At 40.0% G+C, this 20,211-nt stretch overlaps 1 protein-coding gene across 8 annotated transcripts in view; it reads left to right on the forward strand.

Annotated features, from left to right (window-relative positions):
* The window catches only part of KALRN (kalirin RhoGEF kinase), a 528,424-nt gene that overhangs the window by 221,881 nt on the left and 286,332 nt on the right, over window positions 1-20,211 (forward strand). For all 8 annotated transcript variants that reach the window (XR_008748289.1, XR_008748288.1, XM_055811375.1 and 5 more), the window contains exon 6: window positions 13,542-13,664. Coding sequence is in view for 6 of the 8 variants with exons in the window: in XM_055811375.1 (XP_055667350.1) it covers window positions 13,542-13,664 (123 nt within the window). In the remaining 2 variants the exon portion in view is untranslated. The remainder of the gene's footprint in view (window positions 1-13,541; window positions 13,665-20,211) is intronic.

Here is a 20,211-nt window from a genome sequence, read left to right on the forward strand (position 1 = left end):
ATGGAAACATTCCTACTGAATACAGATATGTATCCACACATGACTTGGGTTGCTTTAATATAGTACTGGAAATATTCTGCTTCACTTGAGACGTTTTGTGCAATCAAGGACAAAGGATCAATCCAGGAAATTCATATCAAAGGGAGAAACTGTATATCCATTCTTAAAAATCTGTCTATTTCCCCAAATGAACTTATGCCAGTTCTAATCACTTTGATTCAATTACTTCACACATCTTAGAACAAAGGAGGCTGTAATAAATCAGGTGAGAACTGAAAGTATGTAGCAATAACTCCATTGTAACAGCAGTTTGTCATTAATCTTCAATGTTTATTCAAATGTGTTCTCTGTCATGATTTTTTTTTTTGCATTTTAAAATAATTGAACTCTTGCTTCTGAGTATTGCTTCTCCTTTGTGTTGAAGCACATCAGTGCTCTCTGTCATTCATTAGCCACTATTAGGTGTTCTGATGCAGCTGAATAAACAGTATGATGTTCTGAATGCATCTTTACTGATTTTTTTCTGAAGCTCAGTGGAAGCAAAACAGGACTCAGGCTCATGGATTCCCCAAATTAATGGGTTTTACTGGTCTCATATATTTTTGGGTTGGGTTGGGTTTTTGTGTGTAAACAAACTAAAGAACAAAGTTTGTCTGGAAGCAGAAAAATGTTATAACAAGGGGTCGTTGTGCAGAGTGTGCGTTGACAGATTCCTTGTGATACTGTAAGCATAGATGTCACGTGCTAAAGAGATTTCAGAGTGGGATCAGCATCTTTCACTGTGGAAACCTCTGAGAGTGGCAGCTAAACTGTGACAAGTCTGCAATTCCCCTCACCTAATCATGGACATGAAAGAATTATTGCAGAACTGTGGGGTAAATCCTCTCCAGCATCTACGAGAATAAATTTCTTACAAAACCCTTCATCTTAAAACAGAAAGGTGAATCCTGCATAGACTGTGTCTCTCAGTTCAGGAACCTGCATGCTGGGACTTGCAGTCTTTGCAGGCTATAGCTCTGAATTAAATATGCAGCTAGCTGACATCTGTTCTGTTTAATATGAAGGAGGCTTCTGACAGGTTGCTAATGCTTTCCACAATTTGTTGCCCCCAATCTAAAGTGAAGAGTTGTCAGAACAGGAAGTAATCACCAAGGGCTCTGTGGGAACTGTTCATTACTTTGACCACTGCTGGTCACACTTATTAAGATCCTGTTCTTGGTATCTGTAGGAAAGAACAGATTTTTGCAATACCAGGAGATCATTATAGAAGTTTTCAACTTCCCTCAAAGCACAAACAGAGCTCATTTCTGCTAATTGGATTGTAAAATCAAAATGTCTTCATTATTAGTTATGTTCCAAAGGAGCTTGTAGCTTTTTCACAGTGTCAGGCTTGTATCCTGCTACTTTCTGATTTATCAGTCAAGGCCGCAGGGGGTCTGCCCCTGTGTACCAATAGCATTGTGAACATTTGCTTTTCTGCCTTTCTATCCACCAGTAGAAAGCTTGGGGACAAATCTAATAACAACAGGACAAATTCACAAGTACGCACCAACTGCTTTGTGCTGCTGCTACAACTGAAAGTAGCTACAAACCCAGTTTTGCCATCTGGTTTGAGGAAGTGTGGGATTGTCTTGCCTGCTGAGCAGAGCAGTACAGGGAACTGGATAAATCTATATCAGAAGTCCTCTTCCTGGTGGATGTTATTCTAGTGGTGGATGTCACCTAACCTTGTGGAGGAGGGGGCAGGACTCCTTTTGGAGCTTACCATTGACATTTCTGTTTCTGCTGCAAGAGGTTTGTTGCTGATTTGACAGCTCTGACAGTACAAACTTCCTCCCCATGACCCAAGTTCAGACTCCACAAGCAAAGCGTATGAGAATCCTCTGAAGGCATTTGTGGTACTGATTTTTCAGATGTGGACAGTTGTCCATCAGGAAGGGCAATCATCTGCCGGAGACTGATTGCTGTTGATCTGGGTTGGCTTTGGAGCAGCAAAATGGAAGTAGAAAAGATGCAAAGTTCAAAACTGAAAATTGGGAATTACAAATGACAGGGATTAACTGCCTTGCCTCCTGTCATGCAGGATGTCTGTCCTGCAGTGGGATTTCTGATTTGATGTGTAAAATAGATACCTCAGTGCTTTCCATCTTCCTTATAAATTCAGTCTGCCCTGTGCTGCCAAATGTGTTTGTTTTTTTCCAGGCAGCTAAATACATTGGCTTCACAGCGCTTGGAATTGAACCTGATCTTTTTGATGGGACTGTGAAAACAATAACAATACCTTGCTCCACTGCTACAGCTAAGGATGAGGAAGGCTTGCGTATTTCCTTCATGCTAAGTGTGCCCTATAGCATAGTTACAGCAGTCTGAGGCCACTTTCTGTCCGATTTGCACCGGATCATCCAACACACTTGTGACCTTTCAGTGCAAGGGGGCAGAACATTAACTGAGTGATGGCGTAGTTCCTGCTTTGTGTTTCCAGAGTCTGGCAGCAGTCACCTCACAGTCCGTCCACTACTGACTGTAAGGAAATGGCTCTGAATCCTGCTGCTGCTGAAAGTGGAACATGGTGTGCTGTGCTATTTGTAGTTTCCTGCTGCCGACACTGGGTACGCAGTTACTATTCCTCTTGCTTCCTCCATGAACATTAGAATGGGTCCAAAAATAATTGAAAGCAGTATGTTCTGACGGAATATTTTTGCATTTGCACAAATTTCCTCATTATTTTGCTTGCCAATTTTGATAGGGAGCATTTTGAGGCTGTTTCAGCTTCTCCAATTTGGCACCACTGGGAGGCACAGGAATTCTCCCCTGATCAGCATGGCAAGAGAAAGTGTTTTGGCATCTGAATACAGTCTTAAACCTCATTTTTAAGGATGAATATAGCATATTATAACCACAGTGTTCTGATTTAACTAATGAGGACAAGAAGACCCAAATGCTCTAAAGGGCAACGAAGACGACACATCTAGAAGAGCAGAAAGAGGCCCACACATACAGAAAAAGAGAAGGCGGCTGCTTTTTTTATTTATTGCTTTGATCCTTGAGAAGGTTAGGTGATAAGAGCCTAGCTGTCAGGAAATAATATAATTAAACTGTGTATGAGGTTCACAGACTTATTGTGCAGCATCTTTCAGATGTAGCTATGTGATTATTCCAAAATTAATGTCTTCCTGGCCTGGCTGAAATGCTTAAATGGCCCATACTTGGCAGAGCTTGGGGTCTTAAAATTATATCCTAAATTAGCCTTTATGTCTATTTGTAGTGAACACATAAGGGTGGGTGTGCGGTTGAGAGGTTACCTGCTAAGGAGCTGGTGATGGTCTTAAGAGGTGAAACCAGGAGCATGGTCTGTGGATTGTTTCCAGGAGTATCGCTGTCACTTTAAGCCAGGTGGCTTTTCTTCTTACATACCATGCACATTATGAAAACTAATTCAGAAATGTTTTCTTGAACCCTCATGTATTGCGAGGCCCCTCCATATTACTTGTCATCAAAATCCTGGATGCCTTATGTCCTGCACAGATGCTGAAAAGGTGTTGCGAGTAAGGCAGTTGAGCTGAGGAATTTTGCTCAGTTTATTGCTAATCACCACAAACTTCTGGTCTCGATTTGGGTATTGAGAGGAAAACATAGGACACAGATTCAATTTCCCTGATTCTTGTTGCGGTTTATACCCAGTCCATCAAAATTCCTCTGGTGGGATGACAGGCAGTGGAGGATGTCTGGGATAATATTTGCAGGAGTGAATTTCTGCTGCCGTTACAGCTATTTTCTGATTCTTAATTTTTTTCTACTGTTGTTCCTTAATGTCCCTGCCCAGCGTGAGCCACTCACTGTCCCTCAGGGGCATCGCTGCCCCCTTTGCCAGGGAGGACCCCACAGCGTGTGTCCCTCTCAGTGTCCCCCTCAGCAGCTGCCATTTTGTTTCCCTAACGCCTTGTATCCAGGCGCTTCTCTGGCAGATGGGTGCTTTGGCACAATGGTCAGGCTCTGGTGTATGGTGGCATTCCTGCTGCCACCCCCCTCTGTGCCAGATCTGGTGGGAACCGGCTGGGACCGGCTCGAGGGAGCTGGCGGCCTCCTGACAGACTGCCCACTGCCCTGCTGCGCACCCGCCATTGCACAGAGGAATGAAGAGTCACCCTCACACCCAGCAGATCAGTGTTCACAATCCTTTCAGCCCTGGGAAATCAGAAGTCACCGTGAGGGGTGAGTTGGATTTTAAGTTTTTTCCCAACAAGTCTGTTGGCTGAAGGAGGTCTTATGTGTCCCCAGGTCAGGACACCATCCCCCCTCCAGTTTGCCAGTGTCAAGGGAAAACATTGAACTGGTTGATTCATGGGATGGGGAAATAGCTGGGAGTGCCAGACATCCCAAAATCCAGAATAATGCTGATATCCTCATGGGTCCATCTGTGCAGAGATCCCAGCTCCAGCCCTGAAGTGTCATGACATGTCGGGAGTTTAAACCCGTGATTACACCACAGCTGTGTCTGTGGGCCTCTCACACAGGTGATTTGGGTAAGGGAAATGCCCCACTTCTCATGCGCAGCAGTAAGCATGTGCGCGGCTGTTTTGCTTTTAATGGCAGCTATTTGGAGTCATAGGAACATTACACGTCAAGCCAGGAATAGAACCAGGGTCAATAATAAAGTCACCAAACTTGTACAGCCCTTTCAAGTTAATGAAATTCTATCTCACAGATTCTGAAAACTGAGAGGAAGATCCTTTATCTGGGGAGCCCACTCTGCTTTTTTCATCATTTCCACTGGTTTTTCCATTCACAAGGCTGTTGTCTATTTATCTCTTCTAGTATTACATTTCTTATCCAGCCAATTAATTAATTTGTATGTAGACAGCAAGCAGTTCTTAGTAGAATGCCTGTTCCCAGAAAAGGCCATTTCCACTTTATGGAATAGAAAATCCTTTCCAGGAATACCTGAGTGTTTGATGGAACTAAGTGTGGTGGAAAGGTACAATATTTCAAAAAGCAAGCAAAAGACGCAGATGCATAAAATACACCCAAATACCATTAGTCATATTTATGTGTTCAGTATCTGTAATTTTCTCCCATCTTCAACAATAAAAGTATAGCTTCTCTATTCAGCATTATAGGAATCACATGTCTGTCTTTGTGCATGGTTGTGGCTTGATACCTGTCAGGAAAGATAACCCAGATATCTTACTCTGGCATTTACTAGGAACATTCAGCGTGAGTATTTTGGAAATGGTGTTCTGCTACTAATACAAAAGGTGTTTGTCAAGTCACACATATAGCTAATTGTCTAGTGGGTTGACAGTTGGGCCCATTGTCTGGAATAATTTAATGTGCTGTAGCTTAAATTTACTATAGTGTATAAATCATATGCACCGATATTTATAATGGAAAAACTTTGTTCATGCAGCGCTGAGGATACACAAATACAGCTGTGGGGCTGAATCTTCAGCTGGTGTAAATTGGCCTCATTGGAACAGCACCAATTTACCCTGGCTGTGGACCGCGCCGAACACATGTGAAAGGGAAAGATCTGGCAGAAGTTTCCGCTTGTCCATCACCATCTGTAAACAAGAGACAAAACCAAACACAATTTTGTATGTAGGCCCTGGGTTAGCAAAGCATTGAGATGTACGCTGAGTTCTATTTTAAACCTACAAGTACTTCGGTTTAATTAAGGCTGTATTTATAGAGTGGTGATGGGAATTACAGCAGATTGGTAATGTTTTCTGTTGAAACAGTTTTCATCAAATTTGTTGATTCATGACAAAAGTAAAAAAAAAAAAACTATCCAAGTTTTCTGGAAGTCCAAAATTTATTCTGGGGCAAGTACATTCCTATCTGAGAGAAGACATTTTCTTAGTGACCCTTCATGTAATCAGCCCAATGTCTGGGCCCTGTGAGCATTGATGGGTGTTAATGGCCCTGACCAGCCTCACCTGGGGCCTCCCCAACCCGTGCCCAGGGTCCAGGAGCCCTGTTGCAGCTCAGCTGTGGGGTATCAGCCTCCAGCTTTGCCACAGCCCTGTCCTACCCGTCATGAACCCTAGTGAACCAGGCACTGATCCAGTGATTTTGTGCCATGACCTGGGACCTGCTTCGCCCCTGTGGACCTGTGTTGCAATCATGGGGCTGTGTCTGAGCCTGGTTACCCTCACTGGACCTGATCCTGACCTGCTGATTGACTTCATAACTTAAGCTTGGACTTGTCTTACCAACACAACTTGCCTGATGATCTCTTGATTAAACCTGGATGCTAATAGCCCTCAGGGGCTGTGGGACAGGCTGTGACTAATGAGACCCATCTCACCTGCTGGGTCTTTGTTTCTGGCTCCTCAGCCTTTGGGAGGCAGCTAGCTTGGACAGCCAGTGTCAGCCCACTGTTCTGCTGAATTTAGCTCAGAGGCTTGAGCAGAGGGATTCTTCTGTATCACAGGTAAATGTCCTGATTGTTTAGACTGTTGGCTCTTCTCATGTGCTCCTTTGTGGATGTGTTGCACTTTTGTTGGCCTTTTCCAGATGTAAAGGTGACCTACATATGGCTGATTCCAATTAAACTGTAGTTATGGTTCTTGTCTGGAGGCACTAGGGGACTTTCTTGATTGATTGCTTTTTGTAAAGGTAGCTCATGTGCAACTCTTTCCAGGATCAGGCCCTTCCGTATCAGTATAGACTGTGTGTGTACTGCAAATCTGTTGCATGGTATTCTTTTTTGCGTTCAATTACTGGCTACATTCAGTTGCAACAATGTAAGGAAAATGGCTTAATTTGTCTTTAATTCAATTCTTGTGACTACTTGGTTTCACTTTAAAAGACAGGAGTAGACCCTGTAGCTGGAAACTTGGTAAACCTCAAGAGAGGGACTCTGGCAGTTACTGCTCCATGTGTGTTATTATTTTGTTTGTGAAAACATATGAAAATGAATTTGCTTAGCTGTAGATACCCTCAGAGCAGAACTTTCCACTTTCTGTTGTAGATTAGTCAATTTAACACTGGCTGAGTAGTTTTGAAAATACAAAATGCACATGGGCTCTTATATGGACCTTTCTTTAATAAGCAATGCATGCTTATCTCTAGCATTTTGCAACCTGTGGAACACAGATATTAAGTTCTTTAGTAGTTGGTAAACGTATTCAATAAAACATATTTATTGTCTATAGACTTTAATTTGCTATAGCACTTGCCTTGAAAAATTTTACAGGGTTCACAATTTGGCAAAGATTGGAAAGCACTGATCTGATAGGGATGTCATCTGGCATGTAATTAGTCCTCTACCCTCTACTCGACTACAGGCAAGACATTCATTTAGATTAACACTTTCTTTTCTTTTTGTTAGCAGCATATGGAGGTATAGTGGGAGAATACACTTATGCCTGGTGCATTACATGTGAGACTGACTGGAATTTATTACAAAACCCTGCCTTATAGTTTTTTCCAAGTGCTTTTGGACTTGCTCTTCTTATTTGCAACATAACCTGATCGTGCTTGTCAGAGCAAATCCAGTAAACGCTACTGGTCTTTAATGATAATTATGCAAGAGGCTACCAAGAGAAAAGATAGGTAATGCAGGAGGTACTGATGTTGATTCAGTAGCTGTTGCTCTCCCATTTTTCTATCTTCTTTCCTAAAGCTGATGTGAGAAGCACTTAACGGGTGATCCTAGATGATGTCAGCTAGAGTATTTCCAGCAAAAAAATCAACATTCCACAAAGTTCTGTTGGTACCTTAGTTTGGATAGAAAGGTAACCTTGAACTAGAACAAGTGCAGAGGGAGGCTGTGTATCTTGTGAAAAAATAGAAGAGCTGGGCTCTAGTAAAACAAACAGCAGGGGAGACAATGAACCCTCCCTGTCCACGCTGGAAAAGGTTAAACATCTGGGAGGAAAAATTTTTTAACTTAAAGGACAGTGTTGACCTAAGAGCAAATGTGTATAAACTGGCTGTGAATCTGATTTGGGTCAGAGAGTATACGAAGATTTCCTTAATAAGAGCAAAGGTTTCTGGAACTGCTTCTCATAGGAGGAGCTGAGCTGTGGCACTTAACTGGTTTTCAGGTGCAGCTTCATCTGTTTATGAAAGGAATTTTTATACCGTGGTTCACTACTTCTGGCAGATATTGGACGTGACCTGGGTGGCGCATTGGGACTGTTGTCTTGATATGTATCCTGCATTGTTCTTCAGGACAGTGTGGTTATCATTCTGCCCTTACTTACCCATATGAGGTTGATATTTATGGCTCAGAACTTACAGAGAAGATGATTTGCTAAAAGCAGGTTCATAATTAATTCCAGGCCTATTATAGTGTTACATAGATTTGATATTTATTAGCTGTATAAACAATTTCATTAATAAATATATTCCGTTCACTGGCTGCCAAAACCATGAGGGCTGTAATCTTCCCATCAGAACCACTTGGCATCGATTGTGCTGCCAGCCATGTGATGGGAACATCATCCCGTGGTGTTCTGCACCACTGTTTGAGTCCAGTGCTAATGCTCTTCAGCGAGCTTTGACAAAAGCTGGAGAGCAGAGGTTATTTGAAACGATGTTATAAATCTTATTTTCTCTGAGGTGGGGCTGGACTGCACACGGTCTGCATACATGCAGTTCCATATCCGTGTGTTTCTTCTCTGTTCTCAAACAGCTGCTCTTGCCCTGTACTCACTAGCCTGCCAGATGTTACAAATCCAGGGAAAGTATGGAGTCACATTCTCCCTCTGTAGGACTTATTCATGACCAGCTTGAGACCTGCTGTTCGGTCTAACACTTAACCTGGATTTTCTAGTAACTCATCAACTATGATGACAAAACATGAGGTTAAGAACTCGTTGTTGCCAGCACAACTAATGTTGGAGATATGATTTGATACCCCAAGTCTCAAGTGAAGTGGCCTCAAGACCACATGTGTATTAATTACTGGCTCATGTATGATCATTAATGACAGGGTAGATGGTTTAGCAAAGCGTTGGGTGGAGACCCTTTGGATCACTCCCAGTTCTTCTGACTTTCTCATAAGAGACTAATTTTCTTAATTAAATGTAGCACTTAACATTCTTCAGCATATGCATTTGCTTTCCTTTTATGTATTGTTAGAAACAGGGACTACACAAGATAATCACATTGAAAGTTTATCTTCTATTTTAAGTATCCTTAACCCTTTCCCCCAGCTACTTAGTCACTGGAAAACTCTTAACTACTTAATTAGTCTCCAGATTATCTACAGCAATGTGGAGAAGTGCCAGTCTGGGAGACATTGAGGACAGTTGGTTTACGTATTTTAAGTGATATAATGTCCAATCTTAGTTATTCTGCGCTCCTGTTTAGTGTGAATTCATGACGGCAGGAATGATTAGCCGACTTAAGAGAAGAATTAACTCTCTGGCAGTCAGCGCGACTCCAACTAAGAAGTAAGTCAAAGGAATAATTAAAGGTCCATTAATTTGATGATAATCAGTAAGCTAGGTTTTTTAAGGCAGTCTTTTTCATGAATGGGATGAGATCAATTGATGCCGGGCTGTACAGCAATGTTGTAATGACACGGAAAATCTCAGTTAGCTGACACAGTGTATCTGATTTAAGCTGATCTCACAGGGCACCTTATCCAGACTTTGCTATTCATTGTATTAAAACCTCATTCCTTTGTCAGGGAAACTTAACTTATCAAAGAATGTTGAACATTATTCTAGAAGCCCAAGTTAGCCCCTTGAAACGGGGGCGGCCCTCTCAGAGTTAAGTAAAACGGCAATTTTTGGGTCATTGCCATGATCACATCCTTAATGGTGTGCTTTAATTAAGCAAACCAGGCAACACACTCACTTCAGGAACACAGGAAGCATCAGTGTTTCTCATGTGGAAAACAAGTTTAAATTGAAAGCTTTCAGGAAATATTGCTAGTAATATTGGCCAGGACAGACAATGCTGACAGAACTTCATATAAAAACCTCCTGACTACACACTGCAAACTCACAGCATCATCACAAGTCACCCAACATCTGGTATCTTCAGAGCCTCAATTTCCAGTCATATTATTATGATAAAATTTTTAAGTCCATTATAGACTTTGTGGTCAAAGATAAAAATTTAAAAACACAATCCATTAGATCTCAAAAGCAAGTAAGACCCCATTCTTATGTAGTTCTTTATTTAAATCCTATAATTGTTAAGCAAGTGTGATCTGTGGGACTGTGTGATGTTTATAATTTCCATCCATCCTTGATTAGGAGGGTGAAAGTACAAAGTTTTTCATGGTGCTAGACCTGTGCCATGAAGAAAACCCAATACTCTCTTATGGGTACTTGGGGAAATGTCTATAGTTAAGGAAGCATTAAGCAGAAATGCTTGAGAAGTTTTTGAAGGAACCAGCCCTGGAAACGAAAGTGATGTAGACAAATCCAAGCAGTACTTTGCCCAGGCCGTGCTGTTTTGAGGGTCAAGTTAGCATTTCCACACAGCACTGGATTGTGCCATGCCGAGGTACCAACTCATCTGGAACTTTTTTGAGTATCTCGGATGTAGTAATGCACTGCATAAGGTAGACACGTCTGCAGTCTCGCAAAGGTTGCTGTGTAAAGCAGGAATGATTGTAAATACTGCTTATTATTCATTAAGACTCAAGAGCGATGAATTTTTTTACAGACTAAAGTGCATAATTAACCCTACTTTAGGCTGTAGTGAATCTGCATTTTTTCACTCTGCACTCATTCCTAGGCATCTTGCTTTATTTTCTCTCTGCTCCAAACCACATGAAACTCAAAACTCCTCATTCTCTGGGCTTTCAAGTGAGACTTGAACGAGTTGGGGAGAGACTCCAGACCATATTGATGGGGGATAATTTGCTACAGGCATAGGCCAGCTGAAACCCGAGTAATTTTTTATGGTGAGGATAATAGAAAGATTCAAAGTCTAAACTGAAATTGAATCTCCCAAAATCTGCTATTGTCCATGAACAGAAATTTAAAAACCATACTATTTTGGAAGGTGATACAGATATCATCATTGAGGTCTGTTACTTAAAATTGTGGAAAGTCATCCACACAATTGCTGTTGTGTATTTCAGTTGATTAAACAAGACAAAAAGATCAATTCTCTCTTAAATTTCTTTTTTTATATATAGTTTATTATCGTATTTTAAAAGGAAGAAGCATGGTTTAACTTAACCTAGATTCTTATCCAATAATATGTGTATAGATTAGATAGAGGAAATGCTCCCTATCCACAGAATAATAGATTACTTGTTTAAATTATTTGTCTTAAAAAGATCCTGGTTTGGCTTTGCTGGACATAAAAGAATAGATTTACTGTTTATTTTTAGTGGATTGCTGCCAGTTTTCTTCTCCCTGAATGTCTTCAGATTGTTTAAAACATTTTAAAATGTTCACATCAAACATATATCTACTTACAAGAAATCTCTGTTGGTTTCTCAGCAGAGATGTAAAATCCTGTCGTTGGGACATGAACTTTGCTGTTATGGAATTTTTATTTCTTGGTTTTATGGCTTTTTTGCTTTAAGCCCACAAGTGTGGCAAATTATTTTGTGCTAATGTTTCTTATTAAATCTTAATAAAGTGAGAAAAAGAAATTCAATGAGAAAGCTTTAGGTGTCTCTTCAGGTTATGGAAAGTTGTTTTATTCTGTTTAATTGGCAATAATGTTTGAAACCCTGAGCTCATCCTTGCAAAAATCTTGTTATTTATACTTTCTGAAAAAATGGTGATAGGCCTGATTTTGATCAGTTCCATGGGTACAAATGAGTAAGTAACTGTGTCAATGATATTACTTTGGACTTGCGTCGTCATAAATTGAACCAAATTTGGCCTTTAAGACTATTCATCAACAGAAAATACAAGCTAGCATAGACTCTGTAGTTGCAAGTGTATTTTCATAAATAAAGGATTAAGAAGTCAGGCATACGTGACAGATTTGGGGGAGCAGGTCAGTGTAGTGTGTCTGTGACACTAGAGCACTTTCAATGTTTATTTGCCTTTTGATGAAAGGGATATTCAGTATTATTTCTGTAAATCCACTGCATAAAGCAGTGCACTCCCATGCTGAATCAAGTGCCCAGCATGAGATTCTGAGTTTATTGCAGGAATCTTAGGTGACCCATACAGGGCCTTTCCTCTACGCTTAGGAGCACTGTCTCTACAGGTAACCGACCCTGAGAAACTATGGCAACATAGAGTCCCTGAGCAGTGGGCTCTGAGTGTTCTTCAGCTGTCACAGGCCAAAAATTGTTATTCGGTGCTAAAGAACAGAACAGCTCTTGACTGGAAGATGCGTGAATGTTATAAGAGAGATCTGGAGTGATCCTTTGACTGTAAGGTAATTGCTTAGAAGGTGGTTGCATCACTCGCCTTTTAACCCTGAAACCTTTCTCTTAACACCAGGGACTGTATTGACATGACCTCCACTGCTTCTTTAATTAGTTTTTATTTCCTTATAATTAATTAATAAGTTGTAGGTATTTTATTATGAAAGAGTCCTTATTAATGGACAGTTCTCCAGCTTGCTGGGGTGGAGATCAGGGAATGTGGTTTGAAGGGATTCTGTAACAAAAGTATTGCAGGAAAGAAGAAATCTGAGATTGCTGTGCCTGCAGAGCAGTAGATAGGAGTAAAGAATGAAAGGTTCTTACTTTGAATGAAGTCTCTAGTCTCTAAAACTAGTGTGTTAACCTTTGAATGAATTTAGTCTCTAACACCTAGAACAAACCAAAACAGAAACAGTCTCCTAGCTGACTATCGACAGCTTTTAATGAATGAATATGCGGCAGATTGAAATGTCATATTAACGTGCTATAAAATAAGGAATGCATTTCATCAGCTTTATTCAATATATTTCTATCTGAGTCTGAGGTACTGAACTATCCATTTTGCTTGGAAATACATTTAGAAGTGGGAGAAGTTGAAATGTGTACTCTTTATAGATATTAATAAAATACTTTTTTTTTCTCTCTTCATCCCAAAAATAATAAGTGAAAGGTAGACTGTGTTCTGGCTTTGGAATTGGAAAGATCTAGGAAATGTAAGTGTAGGAAGTCTGCTGGCTATTGAAGTGTAACATTTGGAAACTATGTATAGATGAAAAGGGGGGGGGGCAGGGGGAGAAAATTGCATCAATAATATTTATGGAATCTTTGGTCCATTTCTGGGTTAAGGGTACTTTATGAACTGCTAGATCTTTGGTCAGTGAAGCAACCCCTGATTTTAGGTCCCTCTGCTGCCATCTTTCTGTATATGAAATTCCCATTACTTATAGGAAAAGACTGTGGGATCACCTTACTGAGGAACATGTTTTATGAATTATGTTTCCTGACCCATTGTTCTGCTAATAACAAAATATGGTGATAACTTAAATGCTTCCATTGCTCAACAACAGCTTATTTTGATGAGGAACATAATGAGGGTGGTGGGTTTTTTTTGTCTAGGTTGTGTATACATCTGTCTCAGAACTGGTTTTCTGTATTTCACACTGTCTCTTATTTTTTCATAGTTGCTTTAATACTTTTTTTCCCCCCCCCCTCTATCCTATGTGGATACTTCTAGATGTTCGACTGGATCAGCCACAACAAAGAATTGTTCCTGCAGAGTCACACGGAGATTGGCGTGAGCTACCAACATGCCCTTGACCTACAGACGCAGCACAATCACTTTGCCATGAATTCCATGGTGAGTTGAAGGCACACTGTGAACAGCGGGTCTGTGCACGTGAGTGGGGCGAGGGCCAGCACGTGAGGCCACCTCCAGTTCAGAGAGCACTATGGACCTGTGAGAGGTGAAGGAAGGTCAGGCAGGGCTGTGGCAACAGCCCTCTTGCTGGAAAGCAGGGTGTTACTCTGTCCCCTCAAACACTAATATATGGTTATTTCCTTGGCTTAAGAGCAGCAAAGTCTGTGGAGTTTGTTTACATTCTGGAGAGCAAATACAATATTTTTTAAGTTTTTGACATTACTTTGACTGGGAATTAATGAGAGCTGTAGGTGGCAGCTTAATTTATGTTTCTCCCCACACACCCTGCTAAGGTACCTTTCAAAACCCTAAAAAAGTGACACTAATCAAGCTGTCAGTTGTGGCCACGGTGGGATTTTGGCTTTTTCAGTAGTTGATCGGTCAGTCTCTTTGAATGCAACTCAATTTACCTTAGGTTTTTTTTTTGGGGGGGGGGGCACGACTGTCAGTATACATTTATAAGTGCTTTGCACACTTATTCTTTCCAGGCGTATAAGGTATTTGTCCTGGAAACTGCTCTGCTTTCAGCACAGAAATGAGGACAGAATGTATTGATGTTTTGATTGTTGCACTGGGTTAGAAAAATGCATGCATATACCCCCTGCTGCAAATGCACAGAAGTCCTCTCTGAATGCTCTGTGTCAACTACACAAAAGGTTGCCCTGAGTAAACCAACTGCTGCAGGTGCACCTCTTCACGTTGTGCAGTCAGATTACGGTTGCACTTGGGCTGAGACCTCAAAGGTGGTGGCTGACATTTAAATTGGTGGGTGTAAATCACTAGAGAGCCACAGCCTACTATGCTGCCAAACAGCAAGGTACTTGAGAGCAGTGATCTGAGATGTGAAAAAGAGGTCCCAACTCTCTGCTTTTAGTAGTGTTAACCCTGTACTCTGGCCAAATTCCAGATCAGGTGATTAACTCCTCTGACCTAAACTTCACCCACCATTTCTGGCTGCCTAGGTATGCCTCACTACAGCACTGTGCCGCACTGGGGCATTGCTTAATAGTGGAAGATGAGAAATGTTTATAATGTCTGTTAATGTCTTTATTGTGATTATAATTGAAAGAAGTACTGAAAAACAAGCTCAAGGCACCTGATTGTTTAGCTTGCCATCACAATGCCATCTAGTAAAATACGGGATAGCACAGCCTTTACATAACACTGCTGGTCACAGGATCCCAACAAATAAATATGTCCTGGAGGTTAGTGCTTTAAAAGTCATTTGGCTTATGAAACATGCAAAGTCCATCATAATTCTTCAGAAAACACCATTAGAAGTGTCAAGCTGGAGCACCTCCCTTTATAATTTTTGTGATACGTCTGGTATTACTTTCTTAAAATAACTAGAAGGGAAACATGGAAAGAGATAATTGTTGTTAATAGAAAATTAATGAGTGGCAGGGAGTGTCCAGCTAATGGAAGAAAAAATATTTTCCTCCATTCTTCTTCCATCTGTCCCCAAGTGAAATTTTGGAAATGAGGAATGCAAGGGAGTGAGACATTTGCAAAGATCTTGGGGGAGCTTGTAGGGGCAGGGACCTGTGCTGTGGCTTGTATTGTGAGTATAAGGGTGTTAGCATGCAGGAGACGTCAGCTTGCTGCATAAGGGTGTTGGACTGCATACATTTGTGGTAAAGCATGCAGGAAGAGCAAGAGGAGACTGAAACTGAAATTATTCTTTCCTGACCACAGCCCAACTCCTGTGGTAGATTGCAGTTTTGTCTCTTGGCATGCACAAGAACTATGTGAAGACATTGTAGTAAAGATGAAGCCCTGCACATGTTCAAGGCAAGAGTCAGTGACAGTCAGCAACGTAGTCAGGACAGATTGATTACTTGAATGAAGCAAGAACAGAGGATGTTGGGTGATGACTCTCAGCATATTGGTAGGACGTTACATACCCAAAGGCTACCCAGCAGTCTGAGCCATACTTTGGTTGCTGGAGAAATGGGACTAGAAATAGGGATTAGGTCTGTTTCGTGTAACAGCACTTAAGTGGAGTCTCTTGCTGATAACAGCGAAATTAATGGGAAAGAACCACCTCAGGTAACTGTAGCATCTTGAGGCAAGATATACACAGTCTATATGTTTTGCCAGGTTTTATGATGCACAGTCGGATTATGTGGGTTTTGGGTTTTTTTATCCAATATAGTTTCCTCTAAGTAAATTACAGTGGGTGATTTTAGAAATACATAATCATGTGATTGCTGCTGCACAACTGCCTTCATGCAACTGTCTTATTTTTATGGCAGTTCAGTTGTTCAGGCTACCATTTGATTTCTGTTGGAGACTGTTGGAAAATGATGAGTGCATATTATTTGATAATATTATAGTAAAAGTAGGCGATTTAGATCACTGTTCTAGATGCTATACATTTTCAAAGGAAGAAAAGGTCTTTGCCTTGCAGTCTGTTGCCAGAGTCTCTGCTCCTACAATATTTATATAAACAAATTATTTTGCACATCAAGAATCTTCTTGCATTGTTACCCACTGATAAATATATGTGAAGTTAAGGATTAGGATTAAGCAACATAATGCAGAGGGTGTTAGAGAGAAAACTATAGCTCTGGTGAATTTACTATTAGGTATGTACTCATTTGTGCTTATAATCCAGTATTCCTCAATCTCTTAATGTAATACCCTTGGCTGCAAACAGAAAAATGACAGGAATCCTTTCCTGTTTCTTTACCACACAATGGGGACTTTATAACCCTCAGATCTGTTTTCAGTCAGTCCCAGGTAGATTATTGTGACCCACCCAAGTCTGGAAACTTAAGATACTGGTGAGTTTTAATAAATTAAAACATTCATATCATTCATACCTGATGAGCTTTCAAGCTCTCTCATGCTGATTACAAAACTCAGATATTTAGCTAGATGCTTTGGACTCAAGACATGGAGATTTGTTCAAGAAGGATGACTTTTCAAACCCAGTTAGGTGGTCCTGCCTTTTTTTTTAATATATATAAATCTTTTGGTTTCCGTCTCTTGAGGGTGAACTAGATCACACTATACACTTTTTCTCTGAGAATTTGCTTTATAATTGTGATTTTGCTAAAAATTTGCTTTAATTTAGCTTTTTTTTTTTTAATTAGTTCCAGCAACTGTTGAATTGAGAATAGTTCAGCTATCATGAATCTTAGTAACAAAATAATTAAAACTTTAAGTACGCTTATTGGCTGTGGGGCTTGGGGTTGTTTATGGTGTTTGGGGTTTCTTTTGTTTTGTCAATACGTTAAAATCGGTATTGAGAGAATGTATGGAGGAGGACAACGTAGCTGAGGATGACTGTTTTGCAGGGAAAAAATCCTACAAACTTCAGCTGAAGTTGCATTAGATATTGGTTCACTAATCTAATTGGATTATTAGATCACTTATCTAATTGGATTAGATAAGGTGTTTTCAGGAGGGTTTTTTTCATTATTTTTTTCCCTTTACACTATGCCTAGTGTACTTTAAGCCTTGCATAACTAATAATAGTTAAAATACTCTTTCCAGTTGCTCTAGAAAATACAGTCTTCAAATCTTTGTTGGGTCATGTCTTTTATTGCATGCTCTTCCTATACATCTCTGTAGGCATGCTGTGACCAAAGCTACTTCTTGGAAAAACAATTTGTTACTCTTTTTTACAATATTAATTATGCCTTTTAAATGAATTATGTGGGATTTGGAGAACTCATGTATTTGAACTAATAAACTGTAGTGTGGGTTTTTTTCTTTCAAATAAGGACCATCGATAATTTTTTCCTGTGATTCAAGGCAGTGCTTGTTTTCACTTCAGTTTCAAAATAAATTATATTAGTCTTTATCACAGCTGTATGATGTTTATACTGAAGAAATAATACTTTTCACAAAGATGAATATTTAGCTTCAACACCTTTTGAGTAATCTCAATCTGGTAAATTTACTAGAGAAAGAAAACCAACAATGTTTCAGTATGACAAAATGTACTGGCTGTAGCTCTACACTTGGATACATGGTATACGTGCTATTTGTTCTGACTGAAGTTACTCGTCTTTCCTTTGCTTGGACTTTTTTTATGCCCAGGTCTGTTAACCTCCTTAAAGAATGAGTTACTGCTTTCTGTGGAACATGCATTAAAATGGCAGTGTTCAATGCTGGCATTGCTGCCTATCCTGCTGTCAGGGAGTTAGCTGTCTGATACTATATGGAAATGCATGTTTTCCTAAGAAAGTCACAATATATTTCAAACACAATTATCACGTAAAGGCTAATGATAGCCTTTCAACAGCCAAAGTCTGTTGAAAATTTGCAACATTTATCTTAAATGAATGATAATTTTCTGTATGTAGGCTGAGCTAAAATGCCATCCAATATTATTCTGCAACAGGCTACATGTAATTGGCCTTATTATAGAAACTTAAAGGTCTTAAAGATACCTCATACATTTGTTTTGTAAGTGAAACATTCCGCTTTGGATTTATGTGTTGGGTTCATTTCACAGATGGTTTCTAAACTCACAGTAACATAGTGCAAACTGGGTTGGTTTGTTTTTTTAAAATTATTCTATTTTAAAGAAGTATTCAACAATCTAATTTCACCTTCAATTAATCTGCAAAACCCTCCTCCTGCAGCCCACCTTTGCTGGTTGCATCACAATATCTGAACTGTTCTCTAGGAAATGAGATGAACACAGCCAAGCTCATTGCAGGTTTAATCACTTCGCTCTGCTCATTTTTCTTTTGCAAGTGTAAGGTATTTCTTAATATGTGTATTAGAAGAAAGTATTATTCCAGCTAGGAACAAAATTAGGAGGGAAGGTCTCCCAGCATGCCCTCTAGATGATTAGGGCTGAATTAGTGTATTTGCTTGTGGGAAATCATTCCAGAATTGAAACTCCACTACTGTTAGTGCATATTGCTGAGACTAGAGATGTTATCCTACCAAGTGTTAGGGACTTCAGCAGTGATTACTTACACTGGAAGGAACAGCTATGTTAGACATTGATGACCAGAATCAAGGTCTTGTTTAGGTGACAGAAAGGAACTAAGAACTGGTGGTCGTAGAGGGGTATGTGCACTCGCAAGGCATTGCACAAAGCTTTCCTAAACTGTAAAAGAAACTTTGCATTCTGTGGTGCTTATGCACATGTGGGGAAACTTTTGGTTGCCAGTCAATTGACTTCTAGAAGGCAAAAATCCCCCTTTTTGACTAAAATTTTGAAGCCGAAATAAAGTAAATGAAGAATTTACATGGACAGTACTTTTGGAAAATGTGCAAATACATGTAAAATAAAGTTTTTTCAATGATAAATTATATATGTTAGCCAAAACTTGGGTCTTTCCTAGTGTCACAACAACAGAATGTCAACTGAAGTGCTTTTGTTGTTAGTTCTAGATACTGACCTATTGTAGCCATACAATACTGACCTATTTATAGCCATAAATCAGTGATCCCTTGCCGTCCTCCTTGGGGGACATCTCTCAGTTTGAAAAAAGGTGAGGCCTTAGGTTATATTTAAAGTGAGACTCTCTGTGAGCCTGCTGGTAGTGGATTTTCCAGCCTAAAGGAAAAATAAATTCACAGACATTAGCTGTTCTATTTCATTTATTTCCTATTAGGATAAAAAGATTGATATAATACTGACATAGAAAAATCTCAATGCATTCAGTTTTTAGAGGTGAATAAACCAGAGGGAAAGGAAAGTTTAACTGTGAAATGTCAGGAGTTGAATTTTGGCAGCATAGGTTTTTGTTCCATTTTACTTGGAACATCACACGTTGGCAAATAAACATGAAAAAGGTGGCTTGCAATTTTATTCTATTTCAAGCTGGAACAGAAATGTCTTGCATCTTGTGGATTGTGGTCAATTTTTTTTTTTCCTCTTGAAACGAAATTCACCTTGAAGCCATATTTCATTTTACCTCAATCCACAACAGAGATCCCATTTTTCCCAGAGATCCCACCTTTCCCAATAATAGTGACACTGGATAAAGGTCCTGAGACTGTAAAATGTGTTAGGTAGGATGCACTATCTTGAGTTCCAGATTTTTAGCTAAGTCTTTGCTCAGTCTCCTTTTACTGTGAGACTTAGGACAAATCTTATGTGTCCAAGCCCCACTTCAATGTCTCTGCTTCACTGAGGTGGTACAGGTAAAGTGGAAATAAAGAGTGCACGTGTCCAGAAGTAGGAGGTATCTCATTTACACTATCTGTTGGAGTTCTACGGAAAGGCACATCACATGTGATATTGCACTTGAATCCATTTATTGCTCAGAAAGCAACAAGGGAAGCGTAGGAGTGTTTCCTGAGCCAGTTCCACGTGGTGTGCTAAGAATGGAGGTGTGACCAGGTGACTCCCAAACTGCTTCTTGCTTTCTGCTGGAAAAGCTGTGGAATTAGTGAGTTGGCTACAGGATGGGTTGGTACTCTTCCATGAAAACTTATCTAGGAAAGTAACATTTAATCTCAAAGAATCCTCATCTCTGTATAAAAATATAACAAACGTAACAATATATGAATT

Source organism: Falco peregrinus, chromosome 8 (assembly GCF_023634155.1).
Source record: "Falco peregrinus isolate bFalPer1 chromosome 8, bFalPer1.pri, whole genome shotgun sequence".
Classification (NCBI taxonomy): domain Eukaryota; kingdom Metazoa; phylum Chordata; class Aves; order Falconiformes; family Falconidae; genus Falco; species Falco peregrinus.